Source organism: Dipodomys spectabilis, unplaced genomic scaffold, assembly GCF_019054845.1.
Source record: "Dipodomys spectabilis isolate Male_0828 unplaced genomic scaffold, ASM1905484v1 ptg000148l, whole genome shotgun sequence".
In the NCBI taxonomy this organism is placed as follows: Eukaryota; Metazoa; Chordata; class Mammalia; order Rodentia; family Heteromyidae; genus Dipodomys; species Dipodomys spectabilis.
Genome location: NW_024870825.1, coordinates 3,481,144 through 3,508,872, shown reverse-complemented (window position 1 = coordinate 3,508,872; position 27,729 = coordinate 3,481,144). Strand labels below are relative to the sequence as shown.

Genomic DNA, 27,729 nt, shown 5'->3' with positions numbered 1-27,729 from the left:
AGGGAAGACATCTCTGTTGACAACAAAGAATTTCAGGCCTTTATTTCTCTCTCAAGAGATAAAAGTCCAGGTGGTTAGCCCTTTCTCTTTCCGCACATTTTCTTTGTATCTACCATTCTTTGGCATTAGAACTAGCTGAGCAAATGCTGGCCTGCTAGAAGAACTAATAGTGCCAATAGAGCTTCTGTTTCAATAGCACAGTCCCCAAATACCCTAAGGCACAACTTATTTATTTAAGCAGGTTGTTAAAGCAAGTCATATCTTCCTGGTCACCAGGAAACTACCATTTATTTCCTCTTCCTTTGTCTTATATTCCTTTCTATTTAAACCACAAAAGCCATTTGTCAGCTCTATTAATCAGATCAAATTAATTATACCAGGTCAAAGATCTAGTCCACATTTAAAGACTGTTGAAAATTATTCTTGTATTCAATTTACATGACTTTGATATTGGCTTACTTCCAAATTAGCAAATAATTCCTGTTAAGGCTACTTGAAATATGGATGTAAGTGATCATATGTGTTGTTTTTCTCCAGTTCTCTGGGTTGCTACATTATGATAGTAAAAGTCTGTATAAAATGGAGGAAAGCCATATACTTGTAAACTTGGACTCAGAAGAGGCTGTAAATTTAGCCAATCAAGTAAATTTGCTCTTCTCAATTTACATTCCCTTGTCAATTGGTCTTATTAATCAATATGATTGTGACCCCAAGTCTATGACTCTGCGTAATGAATTAAAATGTGTTCTGCTTTCTTTCTGTAAAGAAGTCAATGGACAGTACCTTCAGTAGGTCTGTCCTATGATGAAGGAAAAAGTACATGGGTAGCTATGGCTTTCTAAGGGAAAAGAAATAGACACATATTTATATTAAACTGAAATCCGGAAGCCTTAGGGTTTGAAGGTGGTATTGCTTTTTTTAAAGTAGCATCTTTCATGTCTATGAATGTCAGTAAGTGTGATGTTAGTTATTATGGTATATAATTGGAAATATTAGATAGGTATATAAGACTATCAATTTATGCCTATAGCAATAAGACCATATTCACCTTCTTCAAATATTGATTGATTCACCTTCTTCAAATATTATACTGTATTTTGACTATTTGGATTGTTCACTTCTCCACGAAGTTTGAAATGTTAGGAAGTTTCAGGAAAGTTTTTATTTATTTTTTGCTCAGTATTGAGGTTGAGGTATGAGTGACTTGTGCTAGCACCATTAAGCCATACCATTGAACTTTTATTTTTGACATAGGATCTCATGCTTTTGTCCCAGCTGGTCTTGATCACAGTCCTCTTATTCATGCCTTCTGGAATGACACATGTGTTCCACCATGCCCAGTTTATTAGTTGAGATGAGGACAGACTAATTTTTTGCCTAGACTGCCCTTGAATAATGATCTTTCTGATTTTCACCTCTAGAGTCACTAGGATCACAGGCATGAGTCACCATAGCTCATTTCAGAAAACTTTTTCATCAGAAATAATACACATCTAGGAATCAATATGAAAAAAACTATCTCTATATATGTTAAGTAAAATGAATGAATAAAATGGAAAACTATAATATTGATAGTTGTTCACATAAACAGCCTTTTATTTAATTGGTAACTTTGCTAGACCATTTAAGACTACTTTTAAGAGTTCACAGTCACACAGGAAGAATTTAAAAATTCAGAAATAGTCTTTACTTTGTTTCTGCTTTGTTTATTAAAATGTTGTTGAATGTTTTCTTGAAGACTTTTTTCTAAAAACGTGAACGATGATACCTACAACAAGACTCAGAAGTATCACCGCTGCCAGCGCTGACAGCACCACAGTGAGAATATTAACTCCAGGCTTGGCATTACTGGCACCAGGATCAGGACTGGGATCTGCCTCAGGGATAAACAAAGCTACTTGTGCAATGTTGGATAATTTTGATGTCAAATTGCTTTTGTCTACACTTTGAATGGCAATGAATATGTGCGTGTCATTTTCCTCTGAAATATTTCCTGGCTTAAATGCAAAGGTCTCCTCCGAGTTGGCTTCACTTGGTAACAGATTAGATGTGTCAACTTGAAGAGCATTGTCAAAATCGTCTCTCAGATCAAGCATATTTCCACTTATTCTTATGATATACTGTTGAACTAAGGAAAAAAACAGTTGCAAGTGGTTTAGTAACTAAGATAGCATATTCAGCTTCCTTCTATTTATTCTAAAAAGTGTCACTTCTCTACGTAAAATGTATATTTATATCAGCCTCACATTTTTATGAAAACAGAATTTTGACTACTAAAATAAATGAATAAATCTGTTATGGTTGCTTGTTATTACCAGTTTTTTAAAATATAAGCTATCATTATATCCCAGGCTTGCCTGGAAACCATAGTATAACTCAGGGCAGCCTAGAACTCACAATTCTCCTGCTTCAGCCTCCCAAGTGCTAGTATTAAAAGGGCCACATTGTGCTCCACTAAATTCTGGCTTTTAAACTCTGCCAGATGCATTACTTTAAACATAGTAAGATAAGGTTATGTCATGTTTGACTTATTCAAAAGTATTAGATTGTAAAATTCATCTGTCAAAAAGTATTTTTTCCTAACATATCCATGAAACCTTGCTTTTCCAATGAGTATCTTTCACTTACGTCAAACCAGATGACACTTTGTTCTTACCTGTTCCATTATCAAAATCATCTCCCGGTGCTGTCCATGTTAGATTGATCTTATCCTCATCAAATGTGGCATGAAGATCTATGATTTGACTTGGAGGAAACATATCAGGCAAGGGACCAGATGGCACTTGTGACATTACAAATGCACCTCCAGATGCTGTTCTGCTGAAATTCTCCAAGACTGTCTGACCATCCTCATTGATTTCAGGTCTGGGTGGATTTGCTTGAACATCTCCTGCATTGAAAATTCACTAGTTTGAAATAGGCAAAACTGTGCATCCTTTATATCATTCACCTTTTCACTATTATAGAGTCACATTTTTACTAATGCCTATGACATAATCATAGCATTCCGTTGGTGGGAGACTGCTTTAGCAAGAATGTTCCAGGAAAAAACTGAATAACAAATATCTTTGGAATACTGCACTGAATGAAAATAATGTCACATAATTCAACATGAGCCTTTTAAATAGGCATTTCATTACCTTCAAAATTATTTGTTAGATAAGAACATATTTGGGAAAATGGTTGCAGATTCCCTTCCTACAACTTGGACGAGGTCCTGTTCCCTCCTGGAAGTGGTGTTAAGGAATCTTTTTGCTTCCTTTTCCTCCTCTTACTCACACTCTCACTTTTACATTTTCAGTCAAGGCTGGCAGTCTACCACTTTAGCTATACCTCCACTTCTGGGTTGTGTGTGTGTGTGTGTGTGTGTGTGTGTGTGTGTGTGTGTGTGTGTTTGGTTTATTGGAAATAAGAGTCTGATGGACTCTTCTGCCAAGGCTAACTTTGAACCTGGATCCTCAGACTTCAGCATTTCAAATAGCTAGGATTACTTCTGGAACACTTCTGAATGTATTTCAATGAAAAGCCCTTCAAAGCCACAAGATAAAGGGACCAAAGGAAAGGTAGCAAAGATTGCATCCTTAATGCTTATTATCATCATATTCTATACATTTTTTCTTTTGAGTTAATAAAAAAACCACATGAAGCTTCACTTACATAGTCCATGTATTCTGAAAGGTATATCCTACCTCTGTGAATATAGCCTCATCACATAGTAGACTGCCTTATTTTGTCCTGACCAAAAACTGGCTATATTACTGTTATAAGGTGTTCCAAACTAACTTAATACTAGCTGACAGGCTTTGAGTTCTTACTAGATGCCAAGCAGTTTTCCAAAGCTGAGATTAACCTGAAGGCAATGATCTGCAACTTCACTGTAAAAATGGAAAAACCAATACTTTTTTTTTTTTTTTGGGGGGGGGGTGGTCTGGTCATGGGCCTGAACTCTGGGCATGGGCGCTGTCCCTCAGCTCTTCAGCTCAAGGCTAGCGCTCTACCACTTGAGCCACAGCGCCACTTCCAGCTTTTATTTTTCTGCTTATGTGGTGCTGAGGAATCAAACCCAGGGCCTCATGCATGCAAGGCAAGCGCTCTACCACTGAGCCACCTTCCCAGCCCAGAAAAACCAATACTTTTTAAGTTGTAAAATATTTGAAGCTTTTGTTATATGAAATCACAAATACTATTGAAGCTGTGACTGGATTCTATATATCATGAGTTACTCACCATTCACTACCCAGCCCGGTATGTATACAGCTCTATTTGCTGGATACTGAAAGCTTCTCCTGGCAGAATGCGTTCCTCCATGAGCCCTCACTTTTAAGCTATATCTACCATTTTCTGTATAAGCTGTAAAATATCTGGAGTAGACTCCATCATTCTTGAAAGAATCAGCACCTTTTTATAGAAAAAAAATTATTATTGTTGTTGTTGTTTACTTAATTAATTGTTCATTAATATTGCATGACTTGGTATATTTCACAGTATATGCTGCCAAGACAATATATTGTTGAATTGATGTCTGTTGTGTTCTTTTGAACATGACATATCAATTTAACAAATATCAATTTAACAAATATGTATATATTGATATTTGTTTTTGCTTAATAAACATTGTAACACCTCACATTTCTATCTTATCATTTTATAAATGATTTCAGTGCTCTTCTTACTATTTCTCTGCCCAATGGATTGCTCTCTGCCTACTTTATTTTATATTAATTATGTAATCTCTCTGTATAAGTCAAAGGGTCCCTACTAAAAACAAATGAAGTTTCTTGGGGTAGCATTTAACTGTCTTCTCAAGATGCCATCTCCAATTAACCAAGACAAAGCTGGGCTAAATGCAAGCCTGAAGTGGTAGGGAACCAGCTGAGCAAGCAAATAAACAAGCAGAATGAGAATGAACCTCTGAGTCCAAGCCCCAGTACTGGCAAACAAACAAACAGCATACTTCTCAGCATCACCAGCATTAGAATCAGTTGTAAAATTACAAAACACATTGTCCTAAAGGGTTAACAGTCTAAATCAGACACTATTAAAACAAGGGCCTATACCAAGAAGTTTGTAACACTATAAATCTGAAGATGTTTACATGTACAAATTTCCCCGATTACCTAGAGAAAGGACTCAGTGTCCTGTGTTTTTGTACACTAAAGTGGGAGTATGCCTTCTCTAAGTCATTGCTAATACTATCATCTTCTTAGGTAAAGGCATTACAACGTAGCGTATTCCCTAATTAGCTAAATATTTATTTGGTCAAATGCTAGGAAATGAAACAATTGCAGATAAGCTTTATATAGATAAAAATATATGGGTATAGATGTGGTATATATGTCTTATGGGATAGCTGTAGAAAATATTGTTATACTCAAGGCATTGAGGTATACCAAAGAACAATTGGACCACTCCAGATGGAGATAAGATTATTAAATGACCAAATCCATGCCATCCCAAGATACAGATACAAATCAGAAGCAAATCAGAAGTGTATGGAATTGTTGGTTTCCTTGTGCCCTGAGCTCTTAACAGAAGCTTCATTCAGTTCCCATTCATGCCTACAGACCAAGAAGACAGAGAATGGCCTGCCTGCTCCTTGTTGCTCACCAGAAAGATCTGGAGTCTAATGCCCCAGATGATCTGTGGCAGCTTCAGATACTTCTGATCCTCTGCTCTCAGGATTCTGTCTTCATTGTATCTGTAGAGAATTCCAATTGCTTCTCTCTTTCTCTTTAAGGGGCCAGCCCCTTTATCTCATCTGCCTGCATATGCTTTCACCTTCTCTGCCTAGATTTTAATCATGATGTCTCAACAAAAAAACACTGGCTCAGAATTTTTGACTCAATCCTCAACCTTCTGAATGAGGCCTTCCTAACTGAAGGTAAGCATTGGCTAGGTAGATGACAGACAATAGCAGTGGAAATACATTGTGTTTACAGAGTGCTTGCCATGTGCCCCTTTGCAGGTTTTGCCTGATAGAATCTCTTGCTGGCTCTGCCTTTCCTTTTTCACTTGCCTAAATTCTTCTGTGCCTGTCAATTTTTTAATGCCCCACATTACCACAGACCCATAATATATCCTAAGTTATGCAAATGTAGACTGTGAATTACCTGCGCCATTGTCCAAAAGTTCCAAAACTTCTGTGTGTCCACTCTTTGATTCAATGATTGCAGTCACAGTGGCTCCAAGAATGGGTGTGTACCCTTGTAGAACTTCTGCATAAACGATCATGGGGTTGGGGAAGCTGTCAGCATCTTTATTCATTTTAGCATTCACTGTGATTGGAGGCACAGAAGAATTTGCTGCTCGAGAAGTTACTGTAATTGTTAGTATTTCGTCATTTGCACTGGATTGAAGGCTATAAGCCCAACTGCCCACCTAAAAGGTTCAATGGGAATTTATAGTAAGTATCCAGAATCAAGCTATATCCACTAACCATTATGCAGCAGTACTATAAATGGCACACGTGTGAAATAAGACTAACAGGTTTTAGAAGTTTTAAAAGGATGCAAACTGAGGCACTTCAACAAGGATATTTAAACTAGTGCCATGAATGGCACTTATATTCTGTGATAACTTGGCTGGAAAATTTAAGCTTTGAAGTTTCCCTCCATTTTGCCCTTATTCTTTGACCTCAGACTCACAGATTCTATGATCCTACTAAATCTTTTAATAGACTCTCTAGCTATCTGCACACAAAATTACATAAATTCTCATATTTCCACCTTAAAGTTCTATCTTCTCTCATTTTTTTTCTACTTTGTGCTGTCATCATTTTTAGGATCACAGAGGCAATGAAAAGTACATAACATTTTATTTTAATTTTTAAGATGATTTTGGTACCTTTAGGTCTTTAAACAATTTTTTTCAGGTTTAAGAATGATTTTTAGAAAAATCTCAAATAGGCTGATTGCTTACCTGTGCAGTTCCTGGGATAGTAATATAAGCCATTTTGGAATTACTGTCCGCCGTGAAATTACTGATTGGTGCTCCAATGGGATCCCAGAGAAATATATTGGGTTTCTGTGTCTTCCATGTGACTAGAAAGAATGTGTCTTTTCCCACTGTGCTGTCTATTGCTATGGTGTCATTCATCCAGGCATTATTGGTCAGTGATGATCCCTTACTTTCAAGCTGTTTAAATATATTTAAAACTTAGTAATTGCAGAAGATAATACCTTTTTTCTGCTTTTTCAAATTATCTTTAAGTAATTGCACAAAAGGGTTTAAATTCAGCTCATGAGGACAAAACATCTTGATCAATGTCATCACCCCCATTATTTAGAAGAGAATAATTTTAGTCTTTTTCCTTTTTGGGGGGAGGGGTCCGGTCATGGGGGCTGAACTCTGGGCCTGGGCGCTGTCCCTCAGCTCTTCAGCTCAAGGCTAGCACTCTATCACTTGAGCCACAGCGCCACTTCCGGCTTTTTTTCTTTTTGCTTATTTGGTGCTGAGGAGTCGAACCCAGGGCCTCAGGCATGCAAGGCAAGCGCTCTACCACTGAGCCACCTTCCCAGCCCCAGTCTTTTTCCTTTTGAAGACAATTCTTAAATTTTGGTTCAAAACAAGCTCACATATGTGGACCATTTCATACTTTAAATTTTTTTCTGAATACTTTTTGAAGTGTAACAGTTATCAGTCAGAGTTTAGAAATATAGTTCTGAAGAAAGGAAAAAGTGTAAGAAAAGCCTTGGAGGAGATATATGGGTTTTAAAATTGAGACTGTGATCCTATTGTACTTGTCCAGTTTTGTAGGTACACACCCACTTTAAGATTAAAGAGTAATAAGATTGCAGAGCAGGATTAGTTTCGTGTGTGTGTGTGTGTGTGTGTGTGTGTGTGTGTGTGTGTGTGCATTGATCATACTTAAATCTACTTTCTTGGCTATTTTCAGTGCATATTATTAACTGCAGCCTTTTGTATAATAGATCTTTGAGTTTATTTCTTCTATCTAATTAAAATTTTGTTTCCTTTGCCAACTATCCCTAACCAGCTACAAGTAATTATTCCTTTTCTTCTTTGTGTCTATTACTTCAAAGTTTCTAGATTCCACACGTGAGATTCATGTACATACAGCTTTCTGTGCATGAACTCCTAGGAAATCTAAAGTTTTCTACCTCCTGGGGGCTTACTAAGTGTTCCCTTTTGTAGGCAATTCCATTTCAATTCCAACACAGTCCTCAGCCAAACCCAGCTTCAGTCCTATGTTGCTAACAGCTAGTGAATTCTTCTTTGAAACATCATTATTATGACAAAAGTCTTAACCCAATGTAATGTGGACAGGTCTGCTGATGGGCCTGGGTTAAATTTGAATTTATGTTTTTGTCTTTTATACTCTCCATTAGGAAAATCAAAGAAAATAAGATGTACTAGGGAGAATGTGTGATGTAAGCCTTTCCTCTCTAATCCAGCTGCCATAACTCAAACTCAATGTTCTTATCAATTCATATTGTAGCATGCTGCTAACTGGTCATTATTTCTTCCATTTTTTTCTACCTATCGTCTATATGATTCCAAATTAACATTGCAAAAATTTGCTTGCTTTTTATTGCTTCTTTATTTAACATATTTCAAGTATAGGGAACAAAATTTATTCCTACCCATTTCACACCCTTAAAAAATCCTTTCTCAAAAATTTGACCACCTCTTGCGTATAACTGTCTCCTTTCTAGCTGTTTTCCACATTCTGCTCTTACAATTTTAATGTCTTTGGATGTGTAGAGTTCCCACCATCCATTCAAAAGTACTGAAGATAAAACTGGTATGTAACACTATCTTTGCCATCAATTATCTCTCCTTTCTTGTCAGTTTCAGGTTGTACTATCATCAGATTGAAAACATGACAAGTGACTTTAATTCTCTTTTAATTTTTTCTCCATACACTGCCAGACTAGACAATATTTTAACAGATATTTAGGGGAAATCTGTAGACCAGATCTCTGAACAAATCTGTACTTACCCCAAGCCCACATTCTCTAATGTTTGTTTTTCCTTATTGTTGAAAACAAGAGGATGATAAGGTATGTCTAGGTGATAAGGCAAATTCCAATGTAGGTACTTGAATTGGAAAATTGAAGAAAAAAGTCTTACATAAAGAGTCATGATGTGTGTGAATGGAAAGAAGAGAAACTTTAGCCCAGAAGACTCCTCTCTTACAGCTTAACATGCTCTTTCCCTAGGCCCATGTAGTAAAGGCAGCAAATTAGCCCTTCTCCCTGAGAGATCACCCCTTTGGGATAGCTTTGACCATATAAGGCAGCAAGATCCCCTCACTCCTGGAAGTTATAAAAGGTCATCTGAGACAATAGCGGGCACGTGAGAAGGGGTCTTGCCCATCCCCTTACAGGCAGTCAGCCTTTCCTTTGTTCTTCCTACCTGGGTGTCTGTGTGGTTTTCCTGCAGACTCTAATTTACTCTAACAGAAACAAACTTGAATAATGTATGTTCTGATTTTAACAGTACGTGCTGTCATTGTATATAGGTCGTAAATGAAAGAGCCAAATTTTATTCAATGTTTTTGCATCAAAGTACCAGAATATGATCACTTGAACTACCAGTCGGAAAAGGAATTAAGTTCAGAGCAGATGTGAGTAAAATATAATGCAAGTGAAGTAAAATATATCGAAAAGTTTAGAGAAGTCTTTGGCTTGCAAATATGTCCTCTCAGTCTTAATGTTTATTTCTAAGATACATTCCTTCCATTTCTAAAGTAGGTGGTTGAGTTCATTCATTTGTCTACATCTATTTCATAGCACTGAAGATATAGAAAGCTTGGAAGCATGAACTTTTAGAAATGCACTAATTGGGAAAAAATAAAAAAGGACAGAGTGTATTTTTGGTTTGTTATTATTAGGTTATCCCTTGCCCGAATTTGATAGAAATAACAAAAATTGACATTTTACCATTTGTTTTACTCTTACTTGACTACTTAACTTGGTTATATTTTAAAGAATAATTTGTACTTCAGGTTAAACTTCTTTTGGTGGTACTGGTGTTTAAACTCAGTGATTTGTTTGCTTGTCTGGAGCCTTATCCTTTGAGTCATGCTTCCAGCTCTCCTTTTAATTGATTACTTTGGAGATGGAATTTCAGGGACTTTTCTGCCATGCTAGCTTTAAACTCAGTCCTGTGGATTTTAGCCTCCTGAGTAGTTAGGATTACAAGTGTGAACAATCAGAACCTGGTGCAGGTTACAGTTCTTATTTTAGCTAAAAATTAGCTTCAAGAAAAATATAGAACTCAAAACTTAAAATTCTGTTTTGCAAAAAAACTCACCTGAAGTGATTTCTGGGAAGGGTCAGCATTTTCCGATGTAAGTGCCCCAAAAGCATCAATGAGGCCATTGTTCTCAGCTACATCTGAAGCATAATAATGTTTTCCTCCTAAAATGCAAATTAATTGGTTAGGTAGTTTTGGGGAAAGTACTTATCATATTATCATGATTAATTACATAACAGTTAAAACAAGATCAAAGTCCCAGTATGTGTTATTGAAAAAGATCAATTTCAAGTAGCCATTAGCAGTCAAATGCTAATTTCAAATTATAACTATAAAGCATAAGATAGTACATATGACCATATAAGAAGATGCTAAGTGAAATGAACTCCAAGACATGGACACAAGAGGTTTTGCTTTGTTGTTGTGGTTGTTTTTAATGTTCTATGTGATTTCTTTTTTCTTTTGTGTTTTCCATCCCCCCCCCCGCCCCCCATGGCTTATCCCCTGTTGTCACTGTCTTCTATTTTGGTGCCCTGGGTATTGTATATACATTTATCTAAATTGAGGAAGGAAAGGGGAACAAAAAAATGGTGTGACAAAGGACAAAAGGGGAATTAATGCAACAGTGATACCACAAGCCGTACAATTTTGTGGGGGAGGAAAAGTGAGAGGGAAATGAGCAAAGGAGTGTAAAGGGTTCCACAAGAAATGTACTCACTACCTTACTTATATAAATGTAACCCCTAGGTACCTCACCTTGACAATAAAATTAAAACTTAAATAAAAAACAACCAAGTAAGAAAAAAGACACACTAATACCACTATGAACTAAATGAATACTTCAAATAGCCATAGACTACTTCAGAAGATGTTACAATTCCACATATATGAGGTCACTGCCTTTACAACAGTCTTCTACATTTTTATTTAAGATACAGTTCTAGCAAAGTTGACTTTTAGAGTTTCCAGACAAAGTCCATCAGAAATTTGGAAGGATGATTGGACTGCTATATGGAAGTATCCTGAAAGGAACTGGCCCTGAGAAGATATAAAACAACAGCAAGGAGTGGGAGACAAGTCCAAACAGATACTACTTGGACTAGGAAAAAACTCTTCAGTGGCCATAAGTGCACTTTGAAATGCTAAGAGTTTGTACAACACAACTAATACAAGAAAGAGCAAATACATATGTAGTACCATTAAAGCCGGTAGGACCCTAGTATTTGATATTTATTATATAAAGTGTGTATTTTCTGTTATGTTTAAGAAGGTACTAGAAATACATACTCCATTTTCATCATGTCTATGTCTAAAATGACAGCCACTATAGATAATGGAAACTTTTTGTTTCTTTCCAGCTTGAGCTCTTTTGTCTGAGCTCCCCCCACCTCACAGTGCATGTATCACAGCTGGGATCCCATGCCCTGGTTTCCTAGGAACACTGTTCCCACCGTGTGCTTTCTGTTGCTGCTAAAACATAATTTCTGTTCTTCTTATTCATCCTCTGATCACCTTTTTTTTATATATAATTTTTCTATTGTGAAGATACTGTACGGAGGGGTTACAGTTACATGAGAGTAAGGTAATTAGTACATTTCCTATCGAGCATTGTTACCTCCTCCTTGGTTTTTCCCCTACTATCCTGTCCCTCCCATCTCCACAACTCCTCCCTCCCACCCCTGACATTGTAAAGTTCGTTTTCAACATAGTGTCCTGTGCACCATGGGTCACAATGGGTCACCCTGCATCCCCATTTATGCATTCCACTATATCTCTTCCCTTCCCCAGATTACAAAAATGTATATCCTTTCCTACTTCCTAGAAAATTTCAGCACCTTTTTCAAGGTCCAGCTCAGAAGTCATCTAGTCTCTCATGCTTTGCTTTTTTTTTTCTCTTTCTCTTCCTCTATATATCCTGGGACAATAGATTTCCCCCCTCTATTTATAAATTCCAGACTTGCAGGAATGAATGGTATCTGATTCTGTGATTTGATTAGCAACTTTTTTTTTTTTTTTTTTTTTAATATAACTGGACTCTGAGCATCATCAGAACAGAGATGGAGTCTAAGTGAATTGATTTCTAACTCCTGGCATAACACGTAGAGTTGGTACAGAACTGTCAACCTTTTTTCACACAACTATTAAAGGTGTGGGATCTTTGGATATATAGTTTTACCTGTTACATTACTCATCTCTATTACTGCTTGGTCAGCAGATGGTCCTAATGCAATAAAATGAATGATGGCTCCGCTTTGTGACACAGTATCAATGCAGTTCCTTGCAGTGCTGTCCTCGCCGTCAGTCAGCAGTACTATTTCAGACCCATCTATTTGAGGATTTTGCTTCTCAATCACCTGCAGACATTCCAAACACAATTACCATGTAAGATCTAAAATTATAGGAAATAGAAAATATAGAGGAAATAAAAGGGGTGCAAAATAGTAGAGATAGAGTCTTTAAAAAAAATCATAGAATTTAAAATCAACCATCTTCGGAGAACTTAAACTCTTTTCCTACCTCTTAATTGCAGAGAATATTCAAATGAAAGTAAGTAGCAACAGGACTTTAGAAATAAAATTGCACCTGAACTGAATTCTTTACTAGAATTAGCACAAAACTGGGCATATTAACTGTGCTCAAAGACTACATGAATAATATTTCCTGGGTATTGTTTATGTTTTGAATTATTGTCCTATGAAGTTCAACATCTAGAACTCAGAGTTCCTAATTTAAGTCCCTGCAACAGAGGATAGAGAGAACATAGCTCAGGATAACAATTATATTTAATCTTCTCTGATAGTTTTAACTGGTAGTGTCTTCTTTTAGTAACAGTTTGGGAAACTGATTCCAGGCTGAAAGTAAAGAATACTGAATTATCAGTGGCTCTTTTGGGCACAGAGTGGGTATCTATGTGTAGATAAACAGTGGAGTGTTTGGAATATAGAAATTCTTAATAAAAATTGGTATGTGGTATACATACCATCTATATTATATTTTTATATGTTTCGAGGCAAAACAAGTATTCTATGCATTACAAAATAGGGCAAACACTAACTGAAATGCCAAACAGACAAACCAAACAAAAGTTAACAAAATACTTTTAATTATATATGTCATGTATACAACATCCCCTTTATGCTACTCCTATACAAAATGAAGATCCAAAGTGCAAAATGAAGATCCAAAGAAGGGCTAGAATTTTCTCTCCTTCATATCCCTTTTGTGAATTAGATTATTCACTGATCATTTATAATTGGTCAGTTACTGAGCTATTGATTCAGTAGGAACCACCTTCATGGAAAGAATTGAATATTGTATCAAAGACTGAGGAGACATAGAAATGAGAAACAGAGAATATAATATATAGTTAGAATATTCTAAAGTTGAAAAGAAATGATCAAATAGTATTTATTGATCAAATACCATTTACTGTTCATTTGTTATGCAGTAATATGTTTTATGTATTTTGTAAGTTAATCCAGGTTTAAGATCCCCCTATCTCCCTATTACAACTCTTGCTCAATTTATTTTATAGGAGCAACCAGAGACACCTTCGTAAAATATAAATTGCCTCTCAGACTCTGATCTTCAGATCTTCTAGTAGCTTTCTGTTATGCTTAAAACAAAGTTACCCTCATATACTTTTTACCAATCCCTTGTGCCATTAGCTTTTATTATTTCTTAAAATAACCAGTTTCTTTCCACCTCTGTCTCAAGAAAATTTTGTGTTCTTCTTTCTACATAAACAGTTGGTTCTTTCTCCTCCTTCAAATCTTAGCCTCAGTGAGTCTCTAGTGAAAATTATTGCTCTCCTTTCTCATTACTCCTTATTGTATCACCCAACAAGATGATGGTCTATAATTACTGTCTATCTATGATTACTGGTTTTATTAATTACTCAGTATGTAGATTTATGTAGATTTTTAGTATGTAAAGATGGGAAAAAGAAGGAGGTTACTTTTAGGAAAGGAACAGAAGGGCACAATGTCTATGTGTGTCTGACCATACGAAACAATATTTTCTGAAATGACTCCAGGAAATAGAGACGAGAGATTTTTTTCTTTATAGTGTTTTTCTTGTCTGTTCTTTTATATGTGTTTGGGGGTTCTACCCCAAAGGGGTAGGTACAGAAATGGAGGGACAATAGGTGAACAAATGTAGCAGGATACTATGTTGATACTATTTTGAAAATTAACTTCACAACTTAAGGGTGGGAATGGGAGGGAAAAACTGAGAGAGTGAGGAAAGGGGTGACATTGTCAGAAAAGAAATGTACTCTTTACCTGACTGTAACTATAACATCTCTGCACATTACCTTGATTATAACAATTAATTTTTAAGATGGGAAATAATTTTAGGCAGAGGAATTGCATGTACAAAAGTATGATCATGCTTGCTTGAGAACAATGTGTGCAGTAAATTATTTGATGCATAGAGCATCACGAAGAGAAAACTGAGAGAAGAGGTCTGGAAAGACAGATAAGTGTAATGCCAACCAAGGCTTAGGAAACTTTTGAATAATATCAGACTTAGAAATTCAAGACTTAATTTTGTAGACTATGAGTGGACAAATTGCATTTCTAAGCAGGAAAATAGGATAACTGATATTACTGCTCAAGACGCACATTTGCATAAAATGATTTCATAATATAAGCATAATTGTTCTAAGTATGCAGCTATATGACTTCACTTAGTCTATATAACAATCCTATGAGGAAGGTATTTCAATTTTCTATATTTTATAGATGAAGGTTAAAGAATCAAGATTAAAAAGTTTTCATAAGAGCTAGAAAGTTTACTTAAAGAACTAGAAAGTTGGGCTGGGAAGGTGGCTCAGTGGTAGAGTGCTTGCCTTGCATACATGAGGCTCTGGGTTCAATTCCTCAGCACCACGTAAGCAGAAAAAAGCCAGAGTTGGCGCTGGGGCTCAAGAGCTAGAACGCTAGCCTTAAGCTGCAGGGCTGAGGGACAGCGAGCACCGAGGCTGAGTTCAGGCTCCATGACTGGCCAAAAAAAAAAAACTAGAAAATATCAGAGCTGCTATTCTGATGTCAAACTTCATCCTCTATGTCAGATGATAAACCCTAGAGATTATAGTGTCTGCTGCACAGACTTTAATAAATACATATAAATAATAATAAGTATATATAAACAATAAATAAATATAGCTGGGTATTGGTGGCTCATGCCTGTAAGCCTAGCTACTCAGGAGGCTGAGATCTGAGGATAGTAGTTCAAAGCCAGTTTAGGCAGGAAAGTCAGAGAGATACTTATCTCAAATTAACTACCAAAAAAACCAGAAGTGGAGCTGTGGTTCAAATGTGCCTTAAGCAGAAAAGCTCAGGGACAGCACCCAGGCCCTGAGTTCAAGCCCCAGGCCAGATACCCCAAAAAGTAATTAAATAAAAAGTAAAATAAACAATAAAATATATAAATATACATCTGTGTGTTCTATCTAAATGTCACATATACTAAAAGGAGAACTGACTCAAAATGGAATCACACCTGCTTTATTGCCCAAAATTTGATGGCTTTTCTAACCACACTTAGTATGACTTCATCAGGCTTATGATCTAGCAGTAATTTTATACTCATTTATTCCCTCATGGTTCATTCATTGATTCACTGACCCATTAAGAAGCACTTGAATATTTTTCTTGTGTTTTGTTCTATGTTTTAGGATTAATTATGTTAAAATTTGGTCGCAAGTATGCACAGCAGCACTTCACATTAGTATGTCCTAAAAACAAAAACATAGAAACTATATTTGCAATCTGATTTTCACCTTAAATGCAGAGTCAATTCCAGAGCAGATGGAAGTTCCTCCAACAGCTATGTTAGGTAACTTTTCCACAAGATTGCTTCTTTCAGTGTTACTCTTTATTTGGATTAGCTGGCTTACAATAGTGGCAGTACTATCAAAGTGAACCATCCCTACCCAGGATCCATTTTCAACAGTTTGTAGCAGAAAGTGTTTTGCTGCTTGATTCATTCGATTGAGGCGATCACTGTACTGAATGGAAAAGAAGAAGAAAATAATTGTTTCTCAATGGTAAGATTATACTAGCTCATACAAAATAGATGGATAAATTGTATTGGTAAAATAAAATATGGTTGTATGTAGTATGTGATATATTGAGGTATAGATTATAGGTATTGATCGATCAGTATCCATCTAAGCTCCAGCTTTTTACTTAGAGCAGATTCTTGACTCTAAACACTTTTAAATTATCGGTAAAACCTGGAGTAGAGGTTTAGACAGAATTGAGAGTGATATTTCACATTTTAGAAACTCTCTCAAATCAATCCAGGATATCTTGGACTCCAATCACAAGTGAAATTGCCTGACTTTGGGGGGACTAGTTTACCTCTCAAAAAAGTAAAGCTTACCTTTCTGAAAAGCTCTAATATTCTCATGTTTGAGAACTCTCAACCATTTTGCTTTACCTTTGAGGCTACTTTACTCTTAATTAGGAAAATCTTATAATACTTCCTAGAAACTATACACGCTGATGTTTAGCACTTTGCTATTTTCTGTGAAATCCTGTTGCTGTATAGTTCATGGCACTAATCTGTATGATCATTTGCCTTTTTCTATAAACACCTTCCCCTTATTTGCTGAAGATTTTATTCCCTGTCTTCAGCATGCTCTGTCCTGACTCAAGTGTGCCATCCTTCCAGTTCTTTACTACATTATATTTGCTTATTTGTAGCTCATTCACTTCAAAAACTGGCTATTAATCACCCCGTGATGAACTCTTGGCCATAGAAATACAAAAATGCATCTGATAAGTTTCCAATTTCGTGAGGAACCCTCAATCTAGTTGGTTGAGACATGTAGTCTCGATGAAATATACAATAATAAAGGTATGCAGAGAGAGTGTTGGGAGTGAGGAGAAGGGTCTACAGCATCCTAGAAGCCAAAGCCCATCTCCTGAGTTCAGGTCAATTCTCCTGCCTCAGATTTCTGAGATTATAAGCATGCACTAGGCCTGATCTATGAACTTCTCAGGACATAGATCTCTGTTTTCAGACCCTGGCCCAATGCCTGTCATTCTGTGAATAATAATCAAAGAATGAATGGCTATATTTCACCATAATATTCTTTATGACAATGCTCTTTTTTTTGGGGGGGGGGGGTCTTTGTGCGGGAAGAGGTTACCTGTACAAATAAGCCATGTTAGAGAATTGTGCTGATTGAACTAGAATGGTTTAGCACTGACTAATCTACTCTACCCTCCTGTCTCTCAAGCATTCTTGTTAAAGGTCCATTGTTAAGAGCAATTTCATATTTTAATCACTAGTTCTTATCTTCCAACTAAAGTGTCTGAAGAATCTCAACACTCTTAGCTAAATATCCATTTTCTGGGGACAAATGGGAAATGCTGGAGTTTTCTTAATTCTACTGGTGTCTTTTTTTACTATAATATTTTGTTGTAATATCTCAGGGTTGTTGACCATAGGAAGTGATGGTACTTTATGCTACCTTGCAAGTTAGAACAATCTGGATACATCTGGAGTTTCATGTGTTCTTAGCATTCAGTTGTTCCCATTCCCACATCTAGAAAAAAATGGACCCATAAACTTACACTCATACTTCCAGACTTATCAAGCACTAAACACACAATTCTTTCACTGGACCTCAGCAATGAAAAGACAGGTGAAAGGGGTAATTCCTCCATGGGTGTGGTCATTTGAAAGTCCTCAGAATTGCTGATTACTTCCCACGTACTTCTGTGCTGGCACTTTAAGTTTTGTAGACTTGGTGCTTCCTTATTGTGGTTGTTTTTATTACAAAATTCAACCACCTAAAGAGTTCATAAAATGACAAAATAATTATTACCATGCATGCATTAAGAAATCCTAAGAATAAGACTGAAAAATTAAAATATGCTTTACAAACATGCTTTTTGTGAATGAAATGTATCTAATGGGAATCAATGATATAGTAGATTTATTGTAAAAGTAATAATAATAACAATTAGTAATATTAATTTATCTGCCAATGTTTGAAGAACTCTATATTAATGTATTTAATCCTCATGTCATCTGGACAGATTTTAAGATCAGATGTGTCAATGTTGGGAATGTATCTCAGTGAGTTGAGGGCTTGCTTAGCATATGAAAGACCCTGAGTTCAATCTCAAGCATAATAATAATAATGATAGCAGTTTTAAAATCACCAAAATCGGACATATCTTTTGACTTTTTTTTTACTTTTAAAATGTAATTTTACTGTAATTATTAAAGTATTGTACAGAGAAATTACCATTATATCTTTTGATTTTAAATTCAGGAAGCAACAATTGGCATACTTACAGAATTGATACTTTGCATAAACATTATGGATGCCTTTTCTGTTTGATCTTTATCAGGGAAGAATTGACAGTCTTTTTCATACAACTTTGTGGTAGAATCAGTTCTGCATCTTCTAAGTGCACAGCTGCCTCCTTGACAGTTCTGAACTCTATTTTGCCCAGAGATACCTGCAGAACACCTGAAAAATGTGACAGTCTTTGAGTCCATATAGTCATTAACACTTTAAAAAATCATTAACTGCTTCAATTCATGATGATCGTTGTATCAGGGTTTGTTTTTGTTTTTGTCTTTTCCTGTGTCATGTACTTCCTTATGCTGACAGTAGGTTGAGAGTTCCAATCAAAGATAGAATAATGAAAGAATTGAGCTGGGCCCTCCAGATATACATAATGCCTGAGTTCTCTGCAAGGATTAACAATTCTGGTTTCTTACTTGGAACCCAGAACTTCTTGCTGGCCTTGTGATTGGTAACTGCTAGGATTAATGATTCTGGTTTCTTGCTTAGAAACCAAAACTTCCTGCTGTCCTTGTGGTTGGTAACTGCACTGTGAGGGAATGAGAAAACATGAAAACATGTATTCTAAGTAGCTCAAAATTCATAATACATCTCTTTCATAGAGGCTATCTCCCAAAGACTGGAATAAGTCATAGCTACAACCATTTTGACTATTTAAGGGTATTTAAGTCCAAAGGGAAATGCAGCTGAGAACAAAAAATGAGATGTATCCAGAAGGATAGTAGAATAAAAAAGATGTATGCTTTGTTGCATGGAATTGGACAAAGGTGGCAGTGATTATAGCCAATATGTTAAAATGTGTGTGTCTCATCTTTTTCAGTTTCTGTTCAGGAAATAATGGCTATTTTTTTCTGTACAGAGAAGGGATTACAGATACATGAGCAAGATAATGAGTACATTTCTTATCAAACATTGTTGTCTCCTCCTTTATTTTCCCCCTACCAATCCTCCCCTCCCATCTTCACATCTATACTTTTTGTTGGTCATGGTGCTTGAACTTTGGGCCTGGGTGGTGTCCCTTAGGTCTTCAGCTCAAGGTAAGCACCCTACCACTTTAGCCACAGCACCACTTCTGTTTTTCTGGTGGTTAATTGGAGATAAGAGTCTCATGGACTTTCCTGCCCAGGCATGCTTTGAACTGCAGTCCTCAGATCTCAGCTTCCTGAGTAGCTAGGATTATAGGCGTGAGCCACTGGTGCCTAGCTACATTGGCTATATTTTATTCAGTCACTTAGAAGCATTCTAAAAATGTCTATGCTCCAAGTCTTGGTGAGAATAATGAGGCTATCTATATGAACAACTGTGATGAATATTTTGAAGCAGAAATTGGACATTTAGGGTGAATAGGTGGCATAGAAAGGGCCTTCACTGAAGTCAGGAATCATTCTATCTGCAGCAAGTCTCAACTCTAGCAAGACATGTAACACTAATGAGATTAAGGGCCTCATTTAAAATAAATCTCCCCCAACCATTCTGTTCTCGACACCATAATCAAGAGGATATTCCTTGTTGAGTCTTTAGAGCTGCTTGATTTCCTCCTGAGCTCTCATTTAGCAATGCTCAGCCATTTTTGTTCTTTCTTACTTAATGCAAATAACTTTGATGGTGTCCCACCTATAGACAGTCCATTTACACAGTGTACAACTTCAGTATAAATGAATTTCAGCGCCTATAGCAAGGAGGCATAAAATACCTTGACATTAACTGCCATTGAAGTTACATGTATGTTAAATATATAATCAGCTGCTTTAAAATAATTTTCTTTAAAAATAAAAGCAGCATTTGATATAGCATCTACAATCTGCATGTGGGCAAAAATGAAGAATGGTCATTTGAAAGAAGTCAAATCAAGGAAAATAAGGCCAGTTAAAAGCCCAGGATCATCAAACATAAGTTAGAGGTACTGTCATACCTTGTTGCCTCAATTTTCTTTGATTTAGCACTGTAGAAGCGCTGCTCATCATTGTACTCATCAAAGACTCCCCAGCGGAGATGGGCCCACTCGTGAACAAACACTTTACCTGTGGGGAAACATTTTCAAATACATGTTCATAATCCAAATAGCAAACATTTTGTCTCAAAATTTCAGCGCATACACTTGTAATTCCAGTCCCTGGGAGAATCTCAAGTTCCAGACTAGTCTGGATCATACAGTCAGACTCTATCTCAAAATAATTTTGTATGGCTTTTGTTGTTTATTTGGGAAGATCTTCCTTTAGTTACAAAATATATTTAGAATTGTTTTCCCTAAATCTTAATATTTATAGTTTTGTGTATAAGAAGAGTCTATGTGTTAAATGAAAATATAAAGTATATTTTCTTCTTATTTATCAACATTAAATTAATGAAACATTAATAAAGTATATATGACTATCAAATTAGACTAGGATTTGGGTTTTGGTTCTTGGAGAGCTAAAGGTCTTACATATTACAATGGCTTATGGCTTTCCAAACTTCCATTACCAATGGTAATTTTGTTGTATTAAAATACAAAGGATAGGCAATTAGGAAAAATGTATGCAGAAATGCTCCTGAGGGTGTTGGTAGTAGAAAAATGATTGAGAAATAATATTGTAGATCATTTGGAATTTGGAGGATATCACAAGAAGTGATTCATTTCTGCTCCATTTCATTATTAATTACATGAAACAATTATTTCAATTATATATTAAGCATAATACTAGTTATTAAGAAATATAAATATGTCTTTTCATTTGGAGAGGTTTTGAAAGGAGTCAGATTAAAACCTTATTTTCACAAGTGCTTTAGAATGAATGGAAGGATAAAGGTGAATCCAAAGTCTGAGATACAGAGAGAAGAAACAACGTCTGGCAATGAAATTGGAGAAAACTTCAGAGGAAACAAAAATGGGCAAAAGACTAGCAATATTTTTTTGCTACAATGTGTGTTTCAGTAGCCCATATGACCTCATATGGCCTGAAAACAGAGAATAGTGGGGTGGGGGTGGGGGTAGGAAGGCGTCAGGGAGAAGCAGTTGGGAAGAAGTCATATTTCTGTTTTAAGTCTTTGATACTTAGAATGTGATCTAGATAGTGTCTAGTTATTTCTTTATGCATTAAACTTTAAAATTACCAGTTTGAGGGGTTTTTTTCTAGGTACAACGAATAGAAATAGAATCACAACTTTTGATACTGAAGATACAGGCCTTACCTAGAAGTCCTTCAACTCTATAACAGTTGAAGGTAAAACAGAAGAGGGGATAGAAAGAAGAGCAGGTAGAGGTGACCATAAGTTTGGACCCAGACAGGAAGAGAGGGGTTTTTGTTTGCTCAGTCAAAGCACATGGCAACTGGAGTGAGTAGAAGGGAATAGAATGGCTAGCAATTGAGAAGAATGGTAAATTTAGAAAAGTTCTTTAGGAAAAGAGAAGGAAACTAAGATGAGCCAATGAATTAAGTACTGTGGAACAACACTGAGGGCTTCACTCAGACTGGAAACTATGTTTGTGGTAATCCGAATTGGTTTTTATAATTTTCTTAAAGAATCTGGGAAACATAGTAGGAGCCAAAGATACTGGCTGGATCATACCGTATGAGGGACTTAGCACTGAATGATAGCTAAGGATAAGAGTGGTGGAGAAATTGGGCTACTGGCACTTGTGGTTGAAGTGATTCCTGATCATTCCTGGTAGAGGGTACAAGGATTAGAGGGAATGTGAGAAAAAAATGATAAGGAGAACATATGAAGGACTGGTAAGAATAGGATGGGAGGACATAACAGAACTTTCCAGATTGGAGTGGGGAACTACTCTAGATAATGACTACGCTTGCTGAGTGTTCAGAGACATTTAAATACTCAATGAACAGGCAATAGGAGAGGGAGAAAGAGAAGGTGAGGGTATTCTGGGCCATGAAGAGTCATGAAAGTTTTCACTAAATGGCAACATTAATTGGACCTTTGGGCTGGGAAGGTGGCTCAGTGGTAGAGTGCTTGCCTTGCATGCATGAGGCCCTAGGTTGGATTCCTCAGCACCACATAAGCAGAAAAAAAAAAAGATACAAAGTAACATTAATTGGACCTTTTTTTTTTCCAGTCCTGGGGCTTGAACTCAGGGCCTACTTGCTGTCCCTGAGCTTCTTTTGCACAAAGCTAGCTCTTTACCACTTGAGCAACAGCATCACTTCTGGCTTTTTCCGTTTATGTGGTACTGAGGGATCGAACCCAGGGCTTCATGCATGCTAGGCAAGCATTCTACCACTAAGACACATTCCCAGCCTGTCGACCATTCTTTCAACAGTGATTTATATTTTAAAAATAATGGGCTGATGTTCTTTGGGACAAATAATCTTAACATTTAGATTATACTAGATAAAACTGCCATCTTAGTAGCCCTAAATGATTGGTTGCAGCCAGTTTCGTCTGGTACAGCCTAATAGATGGGATAATAATGTCAATGACTAATAGCCTATGAATATTGCTTTTGACCAGTAACTGGTGTCCTGGCTCCTTCCAGCTTGCAAGGCATCTGATTTTCCTGCTTCTACCATGAGGTTGATTAATATTCAGCTGTGGAGAACCAAAAAATTAAAATCTAAAAGTATGCCTTACAAAACTTTCTGAGGACATTGTAGATACTGCATTAACTAGTTGACAGAAATTCTACAAAAATTTCACAAACCACAAAAATGTACCATTTTGCAGTATAGAAGCACCTTTGAGGTAGATCACTTGAGGTGACAGAAATAGCAAGTAGAGTAGGTGAAATTGGAACCTCACTGTTCTTGCTCTAATTCATGCACACTTACTCTTGCACTAATTCATGCACACTTACTCTTGCTCTAATTCATGCACACTTATGCTGGGAACAGATAATTTGCTTGTTGCAAAATTAGATGTTTTAACCAAATTTCTTACCTGATTCTCCATACTCATTTTGTTTTTTTCCCAGTACAAAGTCAGGGGTGAAATGAATGTATTCTGCTTTCTCTCCACATTCTTTGAACTGTCGGGTGTATGGGTCATCTCTGCCTGGGATGGCAGGCGGTGCAACTATAACATCAGCCTGGGAAAAAATATGAAAACTTTAATATTTTGTTAGAAAGACTCTTACGCAATCATTTATGGCAAAAACTGGAGAACATCAGAATATAATCTTGTTTGTTGGAGAAGATTTTGACACTTACATGTGTGTAGCTTTCATGCTTTGGCTTTCTGTACTGAGGACTTGCCCTCCACTTCTCAGGAATTAATATAGATACGTTTTTGAAAAAAAATCTTTTTTCTGTGGCTTCAAATAGGTAAGTAGATGCTGTTTTCACCATTTCCTGTTATCAAATGGAAAAAAATATGGAGGATGAACAAATGAGAGTAGACTTTCAGATCAGGGGTTTACATACAGAATTTTCCCACTTTTAATTCTTATTACTGAAGCGAAGGTCTCCCTCCACCTGTAAGTCCAATGACACTAGTATCTGTCAATCTCCAAATCTCTCTTCATTCTGCACATTAAAGGCTTCTCAATGTTTTTTCCTCTTACCTCAAAAGGCGCCTAACTGCCTATAGTTGGTGATTTTATATATATATATATATATGTATATATGTATATATATATATATCACTATATATATATATAGTGATATGGTGATATAATTATATATAGTTATGTGTAATATACAATTATTTACTAGTAATACTAGCATTCATACTCCTTTTTTTTGGGGGGGGGTCCAGTCATGGGGCCTGAACTCTGGGCCTGGGCACTGTCCCTCAGCTCTTCAGCTCAAGGTTAGCGCTCTACCACTTGAGCCACAGCGCCACTTCAGGCTTTTTTTCTTTTTGCTTATGTGGTACTGAGGAATCGAACCCAGGGCCTCAGGAATGCAAGGCAAGCACTCTACCACTGAGCCACCTTCCCAGCCCTAGCATTCATACTTCTGGGTGATAGATTCTGGTTGATTTGGAGCTTAGTTTCCTTAACTCATTAAATCATTATAGTTGGCAGAAAGAATGAATTACAAAGGTCTCCTGTGTAAGCAGTTCTAAAACTATTTGATATCCTCACTAGTTAGAAGAAATATGACTCAAAAGCAGATTTAGCTGATCATTTAGTCTGTAGAAATTAGTTTAAGAGCTAGCTGGGTGATAGTAGCTCATGTCTACAATCCTAGCTACTCATAAGGCTGAGATCTGAGAATTATGGTTAAAACCAGCTTGTGGAAAAAATCCTATGAGTTTCTACAAGCTGTGGTTCAAGTGATAGAACACTAGCTTTGAGCACAAAACCTCAGTAATATTTGGAATATATTACTCAAGTCTATTTCATATTGATATGAAGATGAATAATAAAAATAAAACCAAAGTATGCTTTCAGTATTCAGAAAAATAAAAGTAAATAGAGAATGAAGAGAGTTTTCTTTAACAATTTGTAAAAATGCAAAGTATTTTTATGGAAAAATATACCTTACTCCTCCTTCATTTGTTACATAGTAACAAGTCAGATGAATCCCCAAATGCAGTAATTATAAAGTTAAACAAAATATATATTTTTGAAAGTCCTGAGGACATATCTGGATTTTTAGAGAAACTGCCAATGTATGTGTGAAATATGCTAATTATTTTACTAGATATGAGAGAAATACCAAACAAATTTCAATAAAGCTGGGTGTTTGTAGCTCGTGCTTCTAATCCATGCTATATATGAGTCTGAGAATGGGAAGATTAAAGCTCAAGTCCAAGCTGGGTAGAAAAGTCTGTGAGATTCTTTCGAAAAACTATGTAGGGGCACAACCTGTCATCTTTACATATTGCTTTTGAAAAAGAGAGAAGCATCCTTTAGGAAAGAGATATAATTCTTTTATCTGTCTTAGGGTTAGTGAGAAATAATCAGGGCTGGGAAGGTGGCTCAGTGGTAGAGCGCTTGCCTTGCATGCATGAGGCCCTGGGTTCGATTCCTCAGCACCACATAAGCAAAAAGAAAAAAGCCGGAAGTGGCGCTGTGGCTCCAGTGGTAGAGCACTAGCCTTGAGCTGAAGAGCTGAGGGACAGCACCCAGGCCCAGAGTTCAGACCCCACGACAGGACCAAAAAAAAAAAAAAAAGAAATAATCAATCCACCTTAGCATTCTTAATATATACATATGCTTTTTCTAATTCCTGGCAGGTGCTCTAAGGGTTCACTTTCTGAACTCTGGCCTTCTGACTAAACCCATGACTCTGATCTCACAGTCAGTTGATTGTATATCAGCTGTGAGTCAACACACTAGAATCTCTTAAAAGAACTAGGAAGGGAACCCTGGATTCTTGAATACTCTACTGTAGGTTTGTTTTATACCAGGAAACATCACAGAGAAGCCTGACTTGAAAAAAAAAAGAGACTATACTCAGGAGACTGAGATCTCAGAAACATGGTTTGAAGCCAACCCCAAGGAGGAAAGTCCATGAGGCTCTTCTCTTGTCTCCTATTAACTATCAGGAAGCCAGAATGGATCTGCGGCTCAAGTTGTGGGGTGCCAGCCTTATATGAGAAAGTCAAAGAATACTGGCCCAACTCCTGAGTTCTTGGAATTCTGGTATTATAGTTGGGTCAAAGAAGATGAAGATATCAGTGCTTGAAAAAGTATTATTCCCTGTGAGCCATCACTTCTGTGATGCAGTGGAGTTTATAGAAATGGGTGACAAATCTTATCCACAGACCTAAGCACAACTCGAGCATCAGGATCCAGGAGTGGAGAAACTGAAAATAAGGAATTAATACATTTGGGGTATCAGAAACACTGACAAAATAATTTATGTATAATATCAATAATTGCACTGCATAGAATAGTATAGTTGGAAGAAACTTTAGAAAATCAGTCATGGGTTTAGTCCTAGAGTTTCTCTTTGTTTGTACTCACTTAGTGAATTCATATCATCTTTACACTGATACCACTCAATTTTTTGTGCACACATTTCAGCCCAAACTTAAAGATTCCTGTCTTCTCTGCTCAATGTCTAAAGAGTATTGCAATTTCAAAATTCCCAAAATTTCACTCCTAGTCTTCCAACTGCCAAGTTTTTTCCACTTAGTTTGTCTTTCTCAGTTGAAGATTATCTACCCTTACAAGTATTTAGCTTAAAGTTTTCAGTGCTTCCTTAATTCTAAAAAGAATATATATTCCATTCCACTAGAAAATTTTTTTCTCCCTTTGATTTCTCTGATTTTTCTTCCTCTAGTATGTCACAAATTTTCAATAAGTATTTATTTTAAATATAGATGAACCCAAGTACTAATTTACAGATAAAGAAACTGAGGACCAGGAAGGCTCAGTGACTTGTTTTTGGTCTCATGGTGTAATAGAGTAGATCCCCACCTAAAACCTTCATTTTCACTGCCCATGCTAGCATTATTCTCACTGTAGCATGCTATATTCAATTTCCATTACAATTATTCACTTTTCTATAATTAAAAATGAAAAAACTCGCCCTTACCTGTATTCCTTGGATTATTTTTTCATCTTCTGGCACACTAGGGTCTATAGCAATAATAATATCTTCATATCCATTGTCATGCAGCCTAACAAAGGAAGCACTGGACCCCTGCAACAGGTATAGGAGTAAGAAGAAGACAAAACTTTTGAATAACACCATTGTTTGTCCTCAGTTGATCAAAGGATTTTCTCTGACCTATCTGCCGCTCTCCTGGTATATATACTCCTCAAAGTTATTGCAATTGGCTGATTATGAGAGATTGACAGTCTAAAGGTCAGTGTTATGTTGTAGGAAACTATGTAATTTCAGCATGTGCAACAGTTTTACTGTATATTAGCATAAAAGTGGTCAAGAAGAATTATAAAATCTACTGAATATTTTCCTCTTAATAAATGTTATATATTATACAATATATATGATAGATAGATAGATATGTATATTTGGTATTGAGGTTTTAAGCTAGGGCCTTGTATTTGCTAGAAAATATTCTACACTTGAGCTCCTCACCAGCCTCTTCTAGAACATATTTTTATACTTCCAGATTTTGACTCATTTCTTAAATATAGACATAGACTTTATGTATTTTTAAAAAAAATATAATGGAGTGTCAAAATTAATAAAATCATAAAAATGAACAGACAGTAATGTTAGTGTTGTTTTACATTTTATAGAGTAACTTAATTATTATCTACATTGTCATCTAGATATTAATTGTATAAGTAATGAAAGGGAATATAAGATTATCAAGTA

At 36.3% G+C, this 27,729-nt stretch overlaps 1 protein-coding gene across 1 annotated transcript; it reads right to left on the bottom strand.

The window, feature by feature from the left end:
• Nucleotides 1-1,709: 1,709 nt before the first annotated feature.
• LOC122118382 (calcium-activated chloride channel regulator 4-like) lies at nt 1,710-27,138 on the bottom strand. The gene is made up of 14 exons (XM_042692356.1): nt 26,980-27,138; nt 23,698-23,838; nt 23,429-23,576; nt 20,466-20,574; nt 18,538-18,715; nt 17,808-18,026; nt 16,004-16,231; nt 12,395-12,572; nt 10,276-10,382; nt 6,919-7,134; nt 6,111-6,378; nt 4,228-4,398; nt 2,657-2,890; nt 1,710-2,128 (listed from the first exon to the last, which is right to left on the bottom strand). The coding sequence occupies exons 1-14, from the start codon at nt 27,136-27,138 to the stop codon at nt 1,710-1,712; spliced, it is 2,775 nt and encodes a 924-aa protein (XP_042548290.1).
• Nucleotides 27,139-27,729: the final 591 nt, after the last annotated feature.